The sequence below is a fragment of the Zootermopsis nevadensis genome, unplaced genomic scaffold (assembly GCF_977971745.1).
Source record: "Zootermopsis nevadensis isolate Lab colony 2312 unplaced genomic scaffold, Znev_1.0 Znev_ptg000007l, whole genome shotgun sequence".
Lineage (NCBI taxonomy): Eukaryota > Metazoa > Arthropoda > Insecta > Blattodea > Termopsidae > Zootermopsis > Zootermopsis nevadensis.
The window spans coordinates 432,827-454,898 of NW_028259139.1; the positions used below are offsets into that span (position 1 = coordinate 432,827).

Below are 22,072 nucleotides of genomic sequence, written 5' to 3' on the forward strand. Positions count from 1 at the left end.
CTGTCAGCTGTATGCCGAGGTCTTTGTAAAATCGAGTAGTTTCATAATATGTGTGGCTTCATGGTTGCATAGAATCATAACAGCAGAACTTTGCCATCGTATTCACATTTCAGAAAGTGTATTAAACAATCGAGAAACAAAATCTATGTTGATCCACTTGGAATTCGCTTATTAAAAATTTCTTCCCAGAGAGAGGTAATTAAAAATGAAAGTAATACGAATATTGGCTTTAGAAAAGTAAAAATATTTATTATGTTAATTGATTTAAAGTGTTATTGGACTAATCATTTCGTAATTACTGTGTTATTCTGTAACAGTTAAAACAATTTGTTAAAAACAATTTACCTAAGATATTTATTTGGTAATATACTGTTATTACAATGAATTTAAAGCAAGTCTAATTAAAGAAATGAAATTTCATATCTCTGGTGGAAATTGTACCGATTTTGTCATCGAAACTGCGCCTAAAATTTTGAATGCTGTTTCCAAAACCTTTTTAAAGAAAAATGAGCATGTCTCTAATCAGAGAGTACGTGACTTCCACCGATCACTTTTGACTCCAGCTGGGCATTAAAATTTATTTCATATGAATGAACCGTTATTATGTTTAGGAAAGTCTTCAGTACAGTACAGAAGAAATAATAAAGAGCGAACTGTAACACAGATACAAAGTCGAAACGTCGCTGAATCTTTATGGCCCATTTTCGCAGTCCTGAAAAAATTCTTAATAATTATAATTATAATTTTCTTTATGATCTTCGAACTTGTAGTACCTATTTAAAATTATACCATTTTTTTTTCATAATTAATATTATGGGACTATATCTTGTGTAATTGTGATAATCCAGCAGAATAACTGATCATAATGTAGGCCTGTAACACCGTGGCCTCTGAACTCAATGACTCAGTAGCCAAAACCTAATTTAAAAAGCAACTACTCAGTTACATCGACCTGAAGATGATTTTGCACAGGAGAGGCTTTTACCCTTTAAGCCTAGATACTGGCGTTGGTAACTACACGTATGAATTTCGTATGATTCTCGCTGTAAACAGCGATTATTTCCTTAAACAGCATTAACCAGTTGATCTTTGTAATGGTGAAGAGTTGTGTTTTCTTCGCGGTACGGGCTGAGTTCTTAAATGTTATTTAGACGAGTTTCGGCTTCAGAAGTTGTGAGTCGTTTCCCAGGAGGTCGTTGCGTAGTCTGCCTACTTTAGTTCTGTAGAGCACGCGACTGGCCGGCTCCTCGGGACAAAGGGGCCCATATACAGCGCGTTAGTTCGCCACAGTGGACCCGAACGTACGCAACATCGCGTTATAATTAGGAGCTAACGTCTCTGCATGCGAAACTCTGTCTAAATGTGTACATTGCATTGACACGCACCAGCCTGGAAGCATAACCCACCCTCATGCATTTCGTATCAGAGCAGAAAACAGTTACCGCATTATTTACGCACTTAATTTCTCACACCCCTTCCCCTCCTCATTCAAAATGGTTCTCGTGTTCAAGTAAGAAAGAATCGATCAGTAAGAATGTAGCGATGATAATGTCTTATCATCACGACCAGACCGGATCTGGGGTCCGCTGAGTCTCCTATCCAGTGCGTTATTCATTTGAGAATAAAAAAAGGATTGGTTTTGCGGGCATGTAGCGAGCATGGGACAGACGAGAAATTGACCAACATACAAAATCTTAGCTGGAAAACCAAAAAGGAACGGTAAATTTTTGAGATTCAGGCATAAATAAGACGATAATGTTATAATGAAATTTTAATGTGTTTCAAGATGGTCTCTAGTATCCGGCTGTTGCAAAAGCGGAAATGAAATTTCGGGTTTCAAAAAAAAAAAAAAAAAAAAAAAAAAAAAAAAAAAAAAAAAAAAAAAAAGCAAGCGAATTTCTTGATCAGACGAGCGACTGTTAGCGTCTGAAGAAGAATTCTGCTTTATGTAGGCCTACTGCCTGCTAGTTATAATTTAAATATTAATTTCTTAAATTGTTCAAATTTGAGAACAACTTAAAATAGCTCAGGGCTGTTTCTTTCTGAGGTCATACCGACGAAAGCCGTGTTTATGGGATTAGCTTGGACACCCTGACAGAGGCAGTTCGAGTCTTCCTCAGACTTCCAGTCACAACAAACCTTGGATTGAAGGCGAAATTACCTTCAAATAGGCCACGTCGCTTCCCGTCCATTGCAATTATTCAAGCCACATCTCATTCAAAATAGTCTTATGAGATTTTAGAGCGAAGTTAAATAGCTTCGTCGCCCTGATGATGGAGGCAGCTAGTACCCCGAAAACATTTGAGAAGTACTAACAGCCGACACGACCTCAGCAACCCAGAAACGGACGTCTTCATATTCATCAGATTTTATTAATATTTCCAAGATAATTTTTAATGTGTTGTTATATTTTCGGTATCGAGAGGTTTCCCCACCAAACTTCTGTACGCATCGTGTTTCCTTATTCGGGCCGCGTGCCCTGTTCACTATTGCTTTGATTTCATTACCTTAACGATGCAACGCGATTTGTACAAATTGCAAAGTTTCGAAACAACACGGACTGATAGATATTCAGAGCGTCGTGGCAATCAGCCGTGGAGTGAAAGAGTACGCCATAAAACTCATCTGCTGATATAATTAAATGACAGCTACACTGTCATTACAGGCCTCTCTGCCTGCCCTCATTTCGTATTGGCCTAAATGCGTGCAGATTTGCTCCGGTATCGGTCGAGGCGGGGCCGATGCGCCACATTTCGTTGGCTCCGCCTACCACTTGGTGTAGCCAATCAGAGCGAGGCGGAGTCCAGGACGGGAGACCGGGAGGAGTTCGGGCGACTCCGTGTCACTATCGACAAACATCGATCAGTGTGTAGTGTGCGCGGAGTGTCGCATTGTGGTCAGTGAGCCAAGTGTTTCCCTTCTGCATTAAGCTGGATAAGACAGGAAGACCCCACGTCCACGGCCCTCAGCATGAAGGTATGTTAACCCACCAGCATCTCCTCAACCATTCGCTGCAGTGGTCTGGAACCAGCGTGTTGGATGAAGATTTCTGTCTTCTGGGTTGTTGTCTCCGTCGAGGCAGTATGACCTCTGAAACGTCGGTTAAACTTCTACCAGACTACACGGCGCAACAACCCAGAAGACAGGACTTCAGACTCACCGCTGTGAAAACCTCAGATCTTACATCGTGATGGATCTTCAGGAGTGCAGTGATTTTAAAGGTAACGCGTTCCAAGTTCTGAACAGATTCAAAGAACGACGTTCCAAGGACAAATTTCTTAAAAGCCTGAATAAGCCGAGAGATTCGCTGGCACGTGAAGTCTAAACACTGACATTGAAATACATAAATAGTGAGTCTAGGCTGAAATTTAGTACCGGACTAGGCTATAATAGAAATTGGATGTATCATTTCTTAAATGTGAAAACCAAATGTGTTTTTTTGGGGGTACAAATTTTTTGACAAGGGAGGGGTAAGAGGGAGGAATGTTAATAAATGTAACAAAGTTTGTGTCAGCGGGTTGCAGTCTCCTTTTGAAAGGAGCCTTCTGGTGCACCTAATTAATTATTTTTTTAAAGAAGATCCCTTGAAAGAAGTTCTTTATAAGTAGGCTAATTAAGGTTGAGTAAGATAGCGCATTTGTGTTGTGTAGGCAGAAACGTGGACATTAGACAACATACTTAATTTTATTAAAAAAATGTAATGATTATCAGGCCTATTTTAATTAGAAAAAAATAAAATAATTTGTTCAAAATTGCGCAATCTTCTCTAATGTGTGGGCCAATCTAATGTGTGTCACAATTAGTTACAGAATTCATCTTCGTTTGTAGGATGAGCAGACAGGTCCATGTGGATCAACCACATCTTCTGCTTAACTTAGGCCTGTAAGTCCTTTCTCACGCATTCACAATTTTTATAATCTAACATCATAGCAGACGTCAGTTTGAACAGTCGGGTTTCTTCCGGGTTACGGCGTCCAGTTCCTTGGTCTGTAGAAGCGAACGTTTCGGATAAAGTTCATTTCGTCCTCATTGGCCTATTAATTCAGACTTTCATTCCTGCGATTCTCAGCATGGCTAATTCATCCCTGAACATGGGGACAGTACGTTTCTCCGAAACGTTGACATCCACCGACCAAGCAACACGGCGTTAAAACACGGAATATTATTACAGTTATCGTCACATCGCCTCTGTTGTTTCTTGAGTATGAAACTTGGTCTCTCGCCCGAGAGGAAGAAAAACGTATGTTGCAGGCTATTTCAGAGGAATGTTGGAATATTGAGAGAAGGAGGAAAATAGGTAATGAGGAACTCAATAAAGTTCTTCACCAAAAATTAAAAATATAACATCCAGGATGTTGTGCCAACGTATAAAAGTGGTTTCCTTATTAAACAAGAAAGTTCCATGTATTTTGTACTTTGTCACGTCCGATTTAAATTTTAAGACAGCAGAATTTGGTAATTATTCTCTTATAAAGCTGCAAATAAGTTCCATTTGATTGTGTCAGATGGGTCTAAGCAATTGTAGGGATTACATAATCTCGAACAAACTTCATAAGGCCTTTTTTTAAAAAATAGCCTTTGGTGGTAATTAACCTTTACAGACTTTGAGCTCAAAATAGATAGTGACTGATAAAGATTCTACGTTTCCTTGGTCCTGTGAGCTAGGCGGTTTCAATGTTGTTTAGCGCGACAATCCTTTAAGAAGTTGAAAATATTTGTCAGAAAGAACAGGTAGGCCCCTGTAGGTTTAAAAGGATAGGCCACTAATCTCTAAAATAGGCCTGTCACTGATAATAGGCCTAGGAAAGACAAGGGAATTTTCTAAGAAGGTCGATAGAAATTAATTTGATGTCATAATCTGAGGGTATTGCATTTATGAATGAAATTAGGCCTAGCCTATGTAATAACATCTTCGGGCTAGATTCTGTATGCTGATGTATTTAAAACAATACAATTTGTTGACTGAATATGAAGTAGGCTCAGCAAAAGTTTCACGATTACGAGATTTGTATCAGCAACAAATGAAATTCAGTCTCAGCGAGTAGTTAACTTATGTAAAATTGTAAAGAACTCGCGAGATTTCAGGTTCTCGCCGCGGTCGATATGAAGATGAGAGCCTTGTGGGATAATGCACCGTTTCAGAGACATTTTCTGTTTGTGTCTTCGGGGTGGTGTGTTCTGGTGATGGAGGTGGTAAGCACCTCTGAAATGTAAAATTCTACGAGACTATACGGCTGAATATCCCAGAAGGCTGTTATCCTTAGCAGAGAACACATTTAAGAAATACCATTCTCCACTGTTTCTAACGTCATAGAGTTATAGACCTGTCTAATGTTAGTAAATTTCTGTCTTAAGTGTTTCATAGCTCGTACGGGCTGTAATTTTATTTAGAATTAATAAGACTAATAGCCAAATGTAGCTAAATAACCGTAATAATAGTAACAGTAATGAAAATAATTCTGGTGATATTTAAGAATTACCAGGGTAAAATTATAGACATTCCGGCCAAACTTTAAAATTTTAGACTGAGAAAAGTATAACTTTCTTTCACTGCAATTTTGAAACATAGTATCCAAAGACAGACACCGTTTAGTAAATTTTTTCATCAAAATGTAACATATGTACTATGTTCCCTTCTCAGTGGCTGAAATTTAGGACCTCAGCAAATATAAAACTTAAACAGAAGTACGTTCTCATGATGCCTGTTTATTCAGGTAAGGGACCTTACACGCAGTCCCAAGTGCTTTTAAATTCAATCACAAAACAACGGATGTTTTGCAAAGCAAATGCTGAAATAAGCTTTGTTTTATAGTATAGCTACTGAAGTTGTTATACAAATTCTTCGTCCGGGCCTTTTATAAAGCAAACTGAACTGGAAATGTGAATTAGCTTATTTCATATAGACCCATCAGACGCTTTTAAAGCTGGTAACTGCGTGTACATTGATCTTTGATGTACAAGTTTAACCTTATAAATTTGAGTGAGCGTTTTGTCCAATGTGTGTATTTGTGAGTTTCGTGTGATTCTCAGGGCAACAACAATTATTTTTCTTTAACAGAAATGAGTGATTGATCTTTATTAAGATTATGATTCGTGTTTTCTTTGCGATGCGAACAGAATGCTTCAGCTTCTGAGTTTATAGGCCTAAATTTCATAAAACATCGCTTTAAACTTCTAAATACACACGAAGGACAATTAGATGAAGAAACGAACACTTAGTTGTTCCCACGTAAATTAGCAAGTTCTGGTTCTGTAAACCAAAGTATGTGACATCACACACCTTCCCTTTTGTTTGCCGTCGTGGCGCCTCGTGGTGACAAGGCGTGTACATAATACTTTCATTACTTAGATAGGAACGCATTGCAGACGAAATACGTAAAGCCGAATCAACTTCCGAAACGTCGTAGTTTTAATAGTACCTTGACGATTGACAAGGGTAAAATAGACAACGCAGGGCATTTATTAATTTTCCTTCAGATAGACAGCGGAAGGATTTATCTCTTCGTCATTACGTTCATATCCGGCCCTGGGACCCGGTCTGTCTCCTGTCCAATGGATGCCGGGTGTGAACCGGTTGTGCTGTCTGCATGCAGTCTCCCGTCTGTCTCCGTTATAAACTATGACATCTCGGAGAAATATTTAGGTAAAGGGTATTCCATCATACTATCATCTCGAGACTAATGCATTACTCGAATTACGCCAAAAATAAGCCAAAGAGGTTTCATGTAAACGTCCTCGCCTGCCCGTGTGTTGGACAAACTGTCGCGTACAGATAAAGTATGAAACTTCTCAGAACTGCATTCGGATATTTACAGGACTGTTTCTTGGTGCTCTCATGGCATAATTTCTAAAGCAACGAAGGATGTGATTGGTGGGAATACCAGAAGGAAAGAGGTCACTCGGAAGACACAGGTGTAGGTGGGAGGTTACTATTTCAATTCATCCCAGAGAAAAAGTTGGATTCATCTGGCTCAGTATAGGGACCGGTGGCGGGCTCTTATGAATACGGTAATGAACACTCAGGCTCCATAAAAGTCAGTGAATTTCATGATCAGATGAGCTTCTCAAGGACTTTCCTGCATTCACCTTCAAATATGGCCGACACAATAGCCTAACCCCTAAGCCCACAACCAACATTTGGTGGTTGTATCACAGGCGAGATCCTCTGCAGACACAATAGCCCCAGGACGTAAACTGAGTAAGCTTGGGAAATCCCGGAAAGAAGACAGAAGATCATAATTCCCACGCCGAGTGTCAGAAGGCCTGTGGATCGCTGGGTGAAGCTGAGAGCGGGAAAAAAGCACTGCATAATGCTCAAAATAAAGTAATGTAATTCAAAAAAAGACCAAATGTCGCAAATACGATGTTGGATATTTATTGGGAAGATTCACGTGCCCAGATTCAGAACACGAACAACAGCCGCATTGCGTCTTCTGTTACAAACCATTGTGAAATGAGACCATGAAACAATCTATTAATAAATTACGAAGACATTTGGAAAGTATGCATAAGAACATGCTACCAAATCTGACCTCAGAATTCAACTCTTAGAAATAAAGCGAAATATTGAAAAGCTAGTCGCTGAGATGCAGCATCAGCCTTCCTATTAAAAATAAATTCCGATTTTTTATATTTTTCAATTTGTGAATTAAATAAAATATTTCGTAATTTGTGTAGATATTTATGTGTTTTTGTATATTGTTTTGAGGTTCAAATCGCAGAAATTGCTTAGGCTTCCAGTACTGATTTCAGTGGGGGTCTGCAGAAGTCAAAAGGTTAAGAACCGCTTGTTCTTTCTTCTCGCGCGGAGCCCACGGAGAAAATGCAAAGTTTCTCTTCATTACTTTGGAGAAATGGAGAGCTAGTTGCCACTTGGTTACAAGTAAGATAACCTTAACACGTTTAATATCGGTAGCTCTAAAGTGCATTAGTTTGCTACCACGTATGTTCTACCGTTGTTAACAATGTCAGCGAACGTGTTTTGGTTTGAAAAGAAACATCACCAGTTTTGGAATATTCTATTTTATAGGATTTGAGGTTTTCAGGTTTTCATTGTGGTCCATGATGATGGAAGTAGCAAGCATCTCTGAAACGTCGGCAAGCTTCTACCAGACTACACGGCGCAACAACCCAGAAGAAAGCGATTGAGAGGTAAGAGGAGGCTGAGAACTGCTATGATGAGATGAGAGAACGATGAGAGGACAGAGGAGAAGAAGGGCGAAGAAGGAGGATCAGAAAGGAGAATGCGAGGGATTATTAAAGGAAGCGGGCGATGAAAGGAAAGGCGAGGGAAAGAATAAGAATGGTAGTGATTGCATTATTCAGTCCATGTAAGAGGAAGGCAACGTGACGTACTGTCTGTGCGCATGTTTGTACTAGGGTGAGGAGAACTCCGGACTCCGGTGGAAGTAAACCAAGACCGCCCGTATACAAACTGCCAGGTCATAACACGGCGAACATCGATCATTTGCACAATGTAAAGATTACGACAGGAAATAGTGAATTTCAGTTCGAAACAAGACTTGCCGTGTCATCCGATTTGAAAGGACAAGATCTGTGTGTCAGTGTGATGGACCATCAACATGGAAAAAACTTTCAATAAGGAGCTAAACTCTTTTTATAAACGGAATGTCTTGATTCTACTCTGTAAGAGTGCGGTATATCCGTCAGGTATAAGAATTGTGATGGGCCACCTTGCTTGTTTAATGATACAGAGAAACTGATATTTGCTCAGCTGTTCAAGAAATACCCCGTCTTTTACGGAACACAAAGGTTTGTTATCGAGATAACAATAGCCAGCAACTGGTTCTTATCTTGAGCGAGCTGAAGTAATGTTTTATATGAAATTCACATTTTCTCATTACGTGCTGCACCCCCCCCCCTCCCCAATATATGATATTCCTTGATTTGGTCTCAAATTAAGAGATCGTATAGGACCTTCCTGATGGTTCATATAAGTTGATCTGCACGAGTTCTTATCAGCATCTATGCTGGAGCGATTATTCGTGCAGAGATATTTTATAAACTGTAAGTAGTCTCAAATATCATATTTGGAACGATCTCTAAATTATTGCGTCTCAATCAGTGCACCACAGAAATTTGAATTTAAATATAGGCAAAGCATTTGTACGTTTGCATGTAACAGTGGTTCAGAAAGAATTCAAATAGCAGTGGAAACACGTTATATCACGTTTCTTGTAATGCGATCGGTCTTTGCTGTAGTTCTTTGTGAAATTATCCCAACCCTCATGTTTTGTATTTATTATTTATACGTAAATTCGTCAAAAGTCAATCTTTATTCTGTGGTGTTGCATCCCAACATTAATGGACACTTATAAAATAGTGGAATTATGTTGAAAAGTGGCAGTGATGATAATGTCAATGTTATTCAGTTTTAATTCTCAACTTTATCTATTATTCTCATTATTTAGTATTCAGTTCCTAAAAAAATAGCCTTTGTATGTCTCTGAAAAAAAATATAATGAACTTAGTTTATGCGTTTACATTATCAGAGTTACTTTGCATTAAAACGTGATTACGTTGGCCTTTTAGAAACCAAATTCAATGGAGTCCCGATTATCCGACAAAAACGGGACCGAAGGTTGATCGGATAATACGAAAAAATAATGAAAACGACGAGGACAGATTTCAACTGAATTTACAATATTATTAAATGACGAAGAAAATACGATGCATCATTAAATGAAAAAATCTCACGAACAAAAATAGTATTTAACATAATGTAAATTTGTAAATGAAAAAGTTATTTTTTTAAAAATAAATTAGTAATTGGTATTCGCACGGCACTTCGGGTAAAGAAATGTAGGATAATCCGGACTGTACTTTAGATGTAAGTTTGACAGAATAATAGCAAACAAGAGGTAACTAGCATCTAGCGCTGATAAATGTCATTAAAATCATCTGAACTGAATGCCATTTTAATTGATTTTAATTCACATTTCCAGTTTGTAACCACATAAGGTCCGAAAACGGCCTGTTGTAAGTACGATAACAAAACGTCGGTTCCCTTAAAAGTTGGGCCATTTCTTTACCAGCTGAGAAACTACTGGTCCCTCAAGGACTGCGCGCTATGAAATCGCTATGCTAACTTGTTAAGAATTTTTACACCATCAGCGCAGACACGACAACCTACATACCACGCTGTCTGTTGCAGCCAGTACAATGGCTCGTAGCCGCGTCTTGATCAACTACGAAATTAATTAGTCTGGAACCTCGCTTATACGATCACCAAGTGAGTTACCGACGGGTGGGAATAACATGTGAGGATCTTTAATACCGACGCAGATCTGTAATGCAATTTGAGACAGGATGGTTCCTTTGAAAGGTTAGTTAGTGACTCTCCGTCTGTACCCTGTAAATAACAGAATAATATGAATAAATCCACGAGGAAAGTTGGAGCTAGAATCTTCTTTAATTTTATAAAGTTATTCGTAACAGGGAAATTGAGAAAATTACATAATGACTAGCTTCATAATTTCAACTTGTTCCTTACCAGATGCTTTTATGTTGTTAAAATTAAGTTGGATTAGTTTATCGTGACATGTAGCACGCATGGATGGGGCAAGATGTGTGCACCGGGTATTGGTTGGGAAGTCAGAAGGGAAGAGACCGCTGGGGAGACCTAGACGTAGATGGGAGGATAATCTCAGGCGGGATCTATGGGAGATAGGAGTTGAAGGAGACTGGATTTTGTTGGCCCAGGACAGGGCTTTGGTTAATTCGGTGATGAACCTTCGGGCTCCATAAGCCATTGCTCTTGAAATATTTGCCCTCACTGATTCTCATACAACTGAACATTTCGCCCTGCGTAACAACAGTTCACATCAGTTATAGACCAATCAGAAACAGACGACACGGGCAGAATGCGATGTTGTGATTGCATTGGCGTTGGAGTTAGTCGTTGTTTACTTGAAACTGCTTACACCGTTGGGTCTATCTATGCCCTTGCATGCAACTTATTCATCAACGATGCAAGTTGTTTTAGGTGAACAACAAAAATTCAAATGGCTTTGCGACTGTATTCAGAAATGTTGCCTCGATCCATCAAGCGATCGATCTCTCTGATGATTGAGGCAGCAAGGACCTCTGAAATGTCGGTAAACTTCTACCAGACTGCACGGCACAACATCCCAGCGTACAGCCATCTTCATACCCGCCGCCGTCAGAACCTGAAATCTCACCTGTGTGAAAGAACTCACAGAGCCGATATTGATTGTCCCCTCCCTGCCCCGCCTCGTTTTCCCTGTCCTGAGGCTAATTTGCATGTGGAGATGAATGAGCAGGCCGCACAACGCTAATCCAGTCCTGCAGTCTACGTCAGACACTGATGTGTGTCGATGTGCGAGGCGTCTTTGATCGCTCGGCAGGAGAGAACGCACTTTTTGTAATTAGTATCACTTCCTTATTTCCATACAACAAACAGATCACTGTCTTCAATCCATTAATTTTATCCCTTCTGGAATTATGAGGAGAAAGTAAGATTTTGTTTAACTTTTCAGTTTCCGTCCCTCCGTTCGCTGCCCTGTTCAGAGATAAGAGACCAGGTAATTTTCGTCTGAATCGTTAGAAGGAAAAATGTAAAATGAAAAAAAATACGTAGTTTGGGCAGAGTGCGAGAGGCGGGTAGAATCTGGTCCCCGACTTAAAACGTAAGAGCATCAGATCTCTTGTTGTTTAAATAAAACTCACATCGTCATAACCGATTTATCTGAGATTTATTTTAATATTATCTTCAAGTTTTCCAAGTGGCCACTTATCAAGGTACTTCACATTCCTCATTGTTCTGTGTGTTATATAATAAATAAATAATAGCTGTAACATATAAAAACTAAACCTGCCCGTGTGCCAAGCTCCGCGCTGTGGCATGGAATAGATCAGTGGTATTCAACCTTTTTTTGTTCGCGTACCCCCAGATATAATTTATCTTCAAATTTGTACCCTCAAAGTTGTTGGTGTATAATTCAAGTTATACATAGTATATAATCTACATCTAAAATGAATTAAATAAATTACATTACTGATTATTCAGTGTTTATCATAAAATAATATATTTTTTTTAAATTTCACGTACCCCCTAAGATGTCTTCGCGTACCCCCAGATATAATTTCTCTTCAACTTTGTACCCCCAAAGTTGTTGGTGTATAATTCAAGTTATACATAGTATATAATCTACATCTAAAATATATTAAACAAATTACATTACTGATTATTCAGTGTTTATCATAAAATAATATATATATATATATATTTTAAATTTCACGTACCCCCTAAGATGTCTTCGCGTACCCCTGGGGGTACGCGTACCCCAGGTTGAATACCACTGGTATAGAGGGCGTGAAGGTTAAGTTAGACACATTCTATACTCCACTTCAGTGGGTACATTAGTGATAAGCTTCGCACCCCGACCGACAACCTTATCTCCAGGGAAACAGCTATTGGTACTCACTGGATGTTACGGATGACCTCCAGAATCGGTCTTGACGTGGTCGAGAAGATAAAAATTCTGTTCTTTGTCAGGATTCGAACACAAGTCGTCTAGTCAACGGCTAGTAATTGTATTACTTCCTTATAATACACCCTTCATTGAAGTATGAGCGGTTTGTCACATAGAGACAAATTAATAGCTATTTTAAGACAGGGTTATCAGTGTCACTGTTCAACATTTGTAAGATAACTTAGTGTAAATAGGCCCACACTAAATTTAAAAGAAATGCGGTAACCAATTTGCGAGACGAAACATGCAAACACACGGCATCCACATTGTGACTTCAGGTTGGGCTCTGACTTAAAATGACAGTTTACCTAATCACGTTAAACAGGAGAATAAAATGGCGTGTTGATGTGCCATAGGCTTTCTTTACTGTAGCAATGTTTGGCTGCCCCATTTATCCTTCAGCGTATGTTCAGTTCAGCATTAGATGGAAAGTGACTGTGGACCAGAAGGCGTCTCCGGGACGGGTCTACGCAAAACGGGAAACTCGGCAACGCTGGATCAGAACATCAATTGGACCGTTTGGATTTCTCAGTAACGTCTTCGTTGCCCGGTAATGGTACAGTAGGAGCCGCTGTGTCGGGCGTTGAAAATGAAAATGGCTGTCTTCAGGGTTGTGATACACGGCGCTACAACCTAGAAGACAGCCATCTTTATGCCATCAGTTCACACCTCGCAATATAAATTCCGTCACTTTTATAATTTCCTTACCTGCTCTTTACTGCTCTTCTGTTTCTGTAATCACTTGTGTCTTACCGTAATTTTCATCCTTGTTTCTGATTCAAAATTAACGTCTTCCGCGGAAAATTATCATTCAGTTCCTCTTGAATACAAGCTGTGCTAACTGATCAATGCTGTAAATCTTTACCTCAGAACCACGTGAAAGGAAACATTATTTCCTATGATCTTTGCCGTGTAACACATAACAAACCTAAAATAATTCACATAATACACAGTGGATCTTTTCTGAAGCAGGTCGACCTAGCATGGAAAATTAAGTGTTTTTAGACTATTAGATTAGATCTCGTCTGCGAAAATATGATTTCTTACAAACAATTTACGGGAGTACAAGGCGTCGCCATTTTTTGTCATTCATATTTTCAGATCAGTTTTCCATTACTTTTCTCGTCCTTGCAACTCGATTCACATAAAACCTAATAAATACCCAGAGAAACTTCACTGCCTTGACTTCAGGTTTGGCTAACACTGTGGTGGCGGTTCAGCAAATGATTCGTACCTCTGAACCCGGTGGATCCAGTCCACACCCCCCACACTCGGTAATGTTATTCTGACATTTACGTCTAACCCCTTCAACTGTTGTCTTCTCTAAAGGCATTTTTTTTAACTAAAACTCTATATAGGGCTATTTGTATCAGTTCCCTACATAAAAGTTACATGACCGTCCCTTCCTATCTTCCTTTATTTGATTATCCTAACAATATTTGGCGAAAAATACGAATTATGTGACATTGTCCAGCGTCCTCTTACTTCAACATCTTAGTTCCAACTAATCGTCAAAACTTCTGTTTGCTGTTTGTTTAGGCAGATTAATGGTCGACTTCGTTATTATATCGATTGTATTTGTTGTTTTGTAACTAACTAATTGACTAGGATTATTAAGGCAATAGCTCAGGTGGTTAGTCTCACCGCGGTTCACTCCCGGGATTTGTGGTGGACAAAATGAACTGGGGTTGGTTTTTTTAAGGTTTCTTTTCTTTTCTCGTCAGTATCACCCCCACCGCTGCTTTAATTTCGCTCATGAGAGGATATTTAGCAGTGGTGTAATGGTAGGGGATGAACAAGTGGCCCGTTGTTCTATTATTTATAACAATAACCAAGTAACTAATTAAGCAATTTTCTCGCTGTTACTTAAATTCCGAAAATTTTGACACCATCATATCCGATTCTGATCCGCTTTAATCTGTTCCGTATGATCACAAGATATCTTAAGACGCAAGTGGATCAAAATTTGTAGTTCTTTCAATTAGGGCCTACCTGCTTCTAATTCAGCGTCAATCTCTCTCTTGCTGTGTAAGACTAATATTCTTTTCATCCGTTGATCTACCTGACGTATCCAGAAATTTTTTGAATTCAAATCTGAGCATAGAATTTGGAAGTCTTTAAGATTTTATGGTTTTTCGAAGTCCCTCCAGGCATATGCCAAAAGCTGATTTTCAAATAAACAAATTATTTTCGAGTGATCTCTCCCAAAATTCTGAAACTTGAAGCTGTGTATTTTTTTTTAAATCTGAGGTTCTCACGGCGATGATGATGTCGAAGATGTGTATTTTGTAGAGTAGATGAAACGTCGTTAAATAAATGTCACGCCTTTGGGATTCCACGTAAGGACTATTTCTTATTTATTCTGTAATTCGACGCCATATATTTTACACAGTTGATAAAGCGTCGTAAAATAAATTGAGAAACAAACAGCTGATCAGCACAGAAGCATCGGATGGAGTCGTGAGGCGAAGTGCGAACTCCCGGGGAGATGTCAGACGACCCGCCGTGCAGTACCCAGCTGGGCCGCGGCTTGGCCGGCCGGCATTCCTTCTACATTCACTCGGAATATTCTGTATTTATTATAATAACGCCTTACACTTTGTAATTCTGTTCGTGTGTATATGTCTACACTAAGCACATGTTGTAGTTTTTCTTACGTCACGTTGAAATGACTCAATGTGGATAGAGTTGAAAGGGAGGATCGTAGCAATTTGTTCAGTTGAACCCCACCGAAATGTCTAGAAACAGCTGGAAATCTTGTAATTCCTTCAGACTGTGAGAAAGCGAGACATTTAATATGCCTTTTAAAGGAACATGTTCCGATAATAAATGTAGAATCTCCTACTATGGAATAAATCTAAAATTAACTGTAATACTAATAGTAATAATTATATGTAAAAAGTGGTTTTGAGAACTGTGTAAAGTTTTAAAATCCTGGGTAGCTCGTTTCGATTCCCGTAATTCACCGTTGCCTATTATCCACGAGTATCCAGAATTAATTGTCGTTCTGCTCTTTGCTAAAAAATTTAACGTGTTGGATACTGGTCTTAGAACCAAAAATTGTCTTAGTAATGAGTTCATATTTGTTTTGGTAAAAAATTTGAACGCTACTGTTAATTTAAAATAATTAAAGTTGTAATAATTTTATATTTCATTTTGAAACGGATAATCGCGATGCAATTTGATCGTCACTCTTCAGTTGTGGGAAGTGCAAATTTATCTTGAGTCTGACTATCTGTGCTCGGATAAAATTTGGAAAACCTACATTCCTATAGGTAACTCAATTAATGACATTGCGTTGGGAATAAATCTGAGCGAAGTAAAAAATTTCTCCTCGATTACTAAGTTCATGATTACTGAATGTACTCATCTTCTGGCTGTCCTTAACATCCTTAGTTGGTCTGTACTTCGTACCGGCCAAAATTTTTGAAGTCTTTCACAGCTAAGTGGTGTAAGTCTACAAAGATATAGAGGGAGTGTTATATGTTTTAAATTTATTTAATATAATCAAAGAAAATAAACTTTTATTGCAATTAATAAAATTTCCAAGCAAGCACACCAAATTACCCTACATTTTTTCATTTTCGGTTTACAATTACAGCTTGCACGAGAAACTGAAAGAATTTATCTTACACTGATTTACCTCTGAGGAGTTCACATGTGTTTAAAGACGGCTAATAATTGGAGCTGCATATGCATAAGTCTGTATTTGCATGTAGACGTAACAGGATGTTAAAACATTTCAAAATGAAGACGAAAAATATTGCTTTTAACTGGACTGAAGAAACTTCGTATTTAACGCCTTCCATGCAGGTTTTACGACGACTTTCGCTCCTTCAAATTCGGGATGTCCTGGGTGGACGCTATATAGACTTGAGCTATTGACATCGTCGTTAAATAAACCAGAAATGAATAGATACGTACGAATGCCAACGTGAAATTTTTATTATTGAAGAAAACACCAGTAGTTAACTGTACCTGTTTTAGGATATGGTGGGACTCAGTCTAGTGTCCTAACCGAGATATCTCGTGTGTATCATTGAAGGAGATAGACGTACAGTTGAAAATGTAAATATTTATTCAAAACTTTTTTAGATATGGTCTGCGAACAAAATTTTATTCGTAAAACTTGAAGGTAATTAATAAGTCTCTTAAGGGAAACTGGGAAAATGTGATGATCACATTAAAATAGATCTTAGGGAAATAGATTGTGAGGAGGTAGACAAGATTCATCTGACTTAAGAGAGGGTTCGGTAGTGCGGTAATAAGCCTTCAGGTTTGATAACAGACGGAGTATTTCTTGACTCTCTCGAAAAATATCAGTTTTTTTTAAGAAGGGCTTTGCTCCATGAAGTTGGTTTCTTAGAATACTGAAGCTGTGCCTATTTTTTTATTTTATTTTAAGAGTATATTCTATTATAAAGCAACCCTTCGGTAACACACTTCATCTTAGGGCTATAGAATGTATAGCGTTTCATTTGAAACAAATTCTTCAACTTCTATGCGCGATCTGAGTGTCACGATGGTAACGGAGTGAAACATTTGCATGCTGCATCACTAGGTAGTGTACATAAGTTGATTGTCATCTTCGTAGGCCACATTTTTCAGCTGTGCGACATTTCTATTCTCTCGCCTCTATTTTTCATTTTTCTACTTCGTTCTTTGTGCGCGGGGGTGGGTAGATGTTGACGTGGTACGGCAACAAGTCGTTGACCACTTTGGGGTTGAGCATGGACGAAGAATAAAGGGAGAAGCTGTCATAATTTTGACATATGAGGCGGAAAGAACTTGCTTCTACGCGGGGGAGAACTTACAGAGTTTTTTTCCCACCAACTTTAGAATGTCTTTTTATCTGCTCCTTTGGCAGGTTTATAAGACTTATTTCAAATGACGCCCGACAAATCACTGTTGGATGACTCCGGTATATTTTTAGTTATTCAACAAGCAAAATAAGAAACTCCTTTACAGCCAACTTGAGAAAATACAATTGGAAGACGCGTATAAAAAGTTTCTCAACTCTGCTTTTCCCCTTTTAGTTGACTAAATGGAATTTAAACTCAGAAAATAATTCAACGTGGTTTAAATACATTTCAAAACATTGCGCTAAAAGACAAGTGCTTTGGTTCGATGCAAAATATTTTGAAGGCTTTGGATCATTACAAGAGACCACTTATTATAAAAGAAGCTAAATTTGTGTTTCAAGTTTTGCAAGAAAATTTAATTTTTCTGCTAGTTTCCGATTAAAATAGAAAAGTCATAAAATCTACAATTGTCTCCCCAAGTCTTTCACCATATATTGGATCACTTGATCTGTTAAACGTAACTGAACTTAATAGAATAACCGAACAGTCTGAAAAATAGCATGCAGTGGAATCCGGACATTTCTACACCCACGTCTTGATATATGTACCCTAAAAGATGAATCTCTAGAAACCATAGCCTCTTGAATGTTTCTCAGTCATTATCGGTCTGTAATAATCCATGGATTCTGAGCCATCGTCTCAAGTGTTCGAGTATTTGCGCTTTTACACGGTGATTCTGAAACTTAAATGTAGCTCTGTTTAGACTCGAATCAAATATTTTAAATAATGCCTCTTTTTAATATTACTCATTAGTCTTCAGGAACTTGGAATATTGATTCTCCATTCAGCGGACGCCCGACAATTTTTCTGTTTGAAGTTTGCGTGTATTTTTTAATACCCGGTAGTTTTTCACGACGCCAACAGCGAGCTCTGCGGCCTGAGAGACAGTTTAATTATTACGTTTTCTGACTTGGTAAAAACTAGGATACTTCATGCCTATTATTATTTAAATTTTTGCATCCCCATAGAGAACCTAGAGGTACTATTTCAGATTCAGACGACAGCGATTATGAAACTGGCTGTCTTCTGGGATGTTGCGACGTGTAATCTGTAGTCAGAGCGATTGCCGTGATAATGTAGGTAGTAACACTTCTGAAACGTCGGTCGGCTTTTACCAAACTGCACGATGCAACATCCAAGGAGACAGTCGCCTTCAGACTGTTGTAGGCGACACGAGGTTACATGTTTCAAGACCAGGGAACGAACCACGCCATATTCCACGCGGATTTAATTCAACAGTCCAACGTTGCAAGCTTTGCTGCAATTTCTCAAATGTCTTCGCTCCCCTGGGACCGATTTTCCTGTGATATTGAAAATTACAATTGTGTCGCGGCTACTATGAAGGTATTTATTGACTTATGATCTTATTAGTCAAATATATTTTTGAAAATCTTTCGCCGGTACGGATTTACAGCACTTGACAGTTGTCGAACATAAATTTTCTGATCTGTCGTTCTTAATTAATCCTTCGCCTCACACATACGCGCGCCACACGCCATATATTAGTTTATAATGTGCAACAGTATACGATTTTTTTAAAAAAAATTACCTACATCTCTAACACAAGGTCCGTAAATTTGATTAGCCCATCATACAAGATTTATCGTAGAAATTTCCACGTTGATCCGTTAACCCCACAAAATCGAAAAATAAAATTCGCATATTGACCATATTATCTGTCTTCGTTATTGACAAAAATTATCTATTTGAAAGGCAGATAATTCTGTAATAACTCATATAATTTAAAATCCAAGTATATACAGCAAAGTACTTTTTAAGAAGCTGACAGTCGTTTAGTTGGTCAGGGACTGCTCAGCCGTTTATAAAACACGAATTTTCATTGCCAAGTTCTCACCGAACTTCGCGAACTAGTGGATTGTACTCGGGAAGTCCCAGGTTAAAATCTCAATCCAGTTTCCGGATAGCCTGATAGATATATGTGAAGTTTTCGTCAGTCCCTCTTAGAAATTCTGGAATAGCAGACTCGAAATTAGGCAACAAATGCTTTATTTCGTATTCTCTCTAATATACTGTTCGTTAATTATTCTCTCATTCTACCCTACAGGGTTGTAGTCAGAGCTAGTTGCAATGATATTAAATAGACCACAAGATAAATGTATATTTTGTTACAGCCTATGTTGCAGAATCAAACAATTTTTTATAAAAAATTGTATTTTGACAGAAATGTATAATTTGATGTCCTAGAGAAACATGTTCCACGTCGGAACGCAGAGTGAGGAGAACTCGATTTAATGCATGTCTTATCACGTTTAGAACACTTATCAGATCTGGGACAACCGCACGCCGACAAAAAACATTTACCTACCTGCATTAAAACTAACCTTATCTCCGTTACAAAGTTCAGTTTCTTATGTACGTGTTTGGAAATATTTGCCCTTTATTAAAAAACAGAGCAAATAAATAACAAGATTTTGTAGACAGTGCAGTGAGTATGTGGCTGTGTAGTTCTTAATGGCCTATAGGCTGAGGGGATGGTAATAACACTTAAACACAAATAACGAAAGGAAATCAATAATAACGTGACAGTCACACCAAGTTTTCAATATACCATCTGTCTTCATGTTGATTTATCTTGTAGCTGAATCGAGGGTGTCTGAGAACTGGGTGCTGAGGGAGATATTTAGATTATATTATATTATTTTTACCCCGATATCAGTGGAGGATTTCTTGATCGTTTGGATACTGGGATCGTGGATTCGAATCCCGCTTATGGCATGGATTTCTGTTTTCATCTTTCTGTGTTATGCTCTGCTGTGTAGGTTGAATCCTTGAGACAGGCACCCGCCCTAGGAGACTTGCCAAATGTCTGAACTGATTAATAATTTCAGAAGTAAATCTAAATTAGAACAGGCTCCAAGGCCTGATCCATAAAAGCTAATGATGACAAAATTCCGGTCAAATAAACTTTATTTAAGCAATTGTTCAAATTATTAGCCACCAAGTTGAGGCACTTACTGAGAACAGCTCCCTGCACCAGCCGCAACATGTCCACTCAAGTCTTACCTTGTTCTGAAATTCCTGAACATTTCTTGATCGGTCAGCTGGCGACAGTTTAAAAAGTCTGTAGGCATAATGTCCAGTGACCTTGGCGGCCAATCCACGGGAACAAGACGGAAACGTAACATCTAAGAGGTCAATGTTTTGTATTTATATTATAATGCGTTATATTCCTATGGGGTACAACTTTCGACCCATCTCTATAACATTCAAGTGTATCCGAAATACTGTAAATAATGTGTAGATCTCAGACTACATTCAGCTGGCTTGCGATAGGGACCAGTTGACAAGCTCCAGTTAAAATGAGAAGGAACCTTGGCTTACATAAAAGAAGGGAAATTTATTGATTGGCCGAGAGAAGCTTTCTGCTCCGTGAAGTTAGCGAGTTAGGTGGCCACCAAGGAAATATACTGACAGAATAATGCTGCCTATACAGACTAAAACGAGCGTGTAAATATTTAATAAATATCTGTGTATAACATATTCAAAGTCGCCTTTAAGCCGCGTTCAGAGACCAAAACATTTCCTAAGAATTTCGGTATGAAAGCAAAGATGCTCAAAATTTCACGCACCTCAGCACTCTGTTTGAACAGGGTTTACGGAAGTCCAGGTGAAGCTGGAAGACAGATTACCCAACCACGCGGGGCGGCACAAGAAATATGACTTCACACATCAAGCAAGGCCCTCTTCAACAGACTTCCGTCCATCCAAGAAGGAGTCTATTATCACTTGTCTAAATTCCCCCATCCTCCCCGCCTTGCCATACATGTGAAATGTCTTATATAGTATATGGTACCATTATACGTATACCTGCTTTGTACTGACACCGTCTGTAACAAATGGCATCAGATTCTTCGTCAAAGAACCCTGGATCACTTTAATTAATGAGTCTGCGGTGGCTGAGGTGTAGATGAACAAATGAGCATCACGCCACGTCGAGCATAGCGATGAGGGGGGGGGAGAAGAACTTTTTTAAAAAGTCAAAAGGGTTGGAATGTTTTTTGGTTCGGACATAATATGGCGACACCATTTATCATAGCGTGTGGGCTGGATGACCCCACAATACAGCTCTCTGTTCTCATGTTGCAATTTGAATTACATTCGTTGCCTTACTTCTTACGTGGCAAAGATGGATTGATGCAACATATTCTTATGTTGCCCTACGACTGGGGATATGCAACGTGTATGAGGAGGTAAATATTGTTCAGTTCCATGCTACAGCTTACTTAATACAGCATACAGTTCTTTAGCCCAGAACATGGGTTTACTAGTTAAACCGCAACATTGGGAAATGAGCTTAACACAAGAACAGATTAAGCCTTTGAATCCGAAGCATGTTTAAATAATTTCTTTTAAATGTATTCCGTACCTCAAAGAAAACTCGACACCATTCATTTCATTATCTTTAATCTTTCCATGTTGAATACAGAAATGAGATGTCGCGGAGCTGAAGATCTATTTTTGATTTGTATTCTACCCAAAGGTACCAGGTTCGAATCTTAGTTTGGAGACTATGTTACGGCTGGGTTATTTTTGTGATTCATCTCAGTACCTTCAAGTAAATGCTGAGATTCGCTCCTTAAAATAGGTCACCGTTTTTGTTTTTCTAAACTGTAAAATTCATTACAGTTTTCCTTCAAACGCTCTTAACCTGTGTAGTTGAGAAGGTATAGTAAA

At 38.6% G+C, this 22,072-nt stretch overlaps 1 protein-coding gene across 6 annotated transcripts in view; it reads left to right on the top strand.

Moving 5' to 3' along the window:
* The window catches only part of Awh (LIM/homeobox protein arrowhead), a 90,612-nt gene that overhangs the window by 23,161 nt on the left and 45,379 nt on the right, over positions 1-22,072 (top strand). For 2 of the 6 annotated variants that reach the window (XM_022063975.2, XM_022063985.2), the window contains exon 1: positions 2,854-2,976. The exons of 1 other annotated variant lie outside the window; for it this stretch is intronic. In XM_022063975.2, the coding sequence (XP_021919667.1) occupies positions 2,971-2,976 (6 nt within the window). In that variant the 5' untranslated portion in view covers positions 2,854-2,970. Of the gene's footprint in view, positions 1-2,850; positions 2,977-22,072 lie in introns of those variants that run through there. 3 more of the 6 variants (XM_022063978.2, XM_022063973.2, XM_022063971.2) reach the window with 3 other exon arrangements.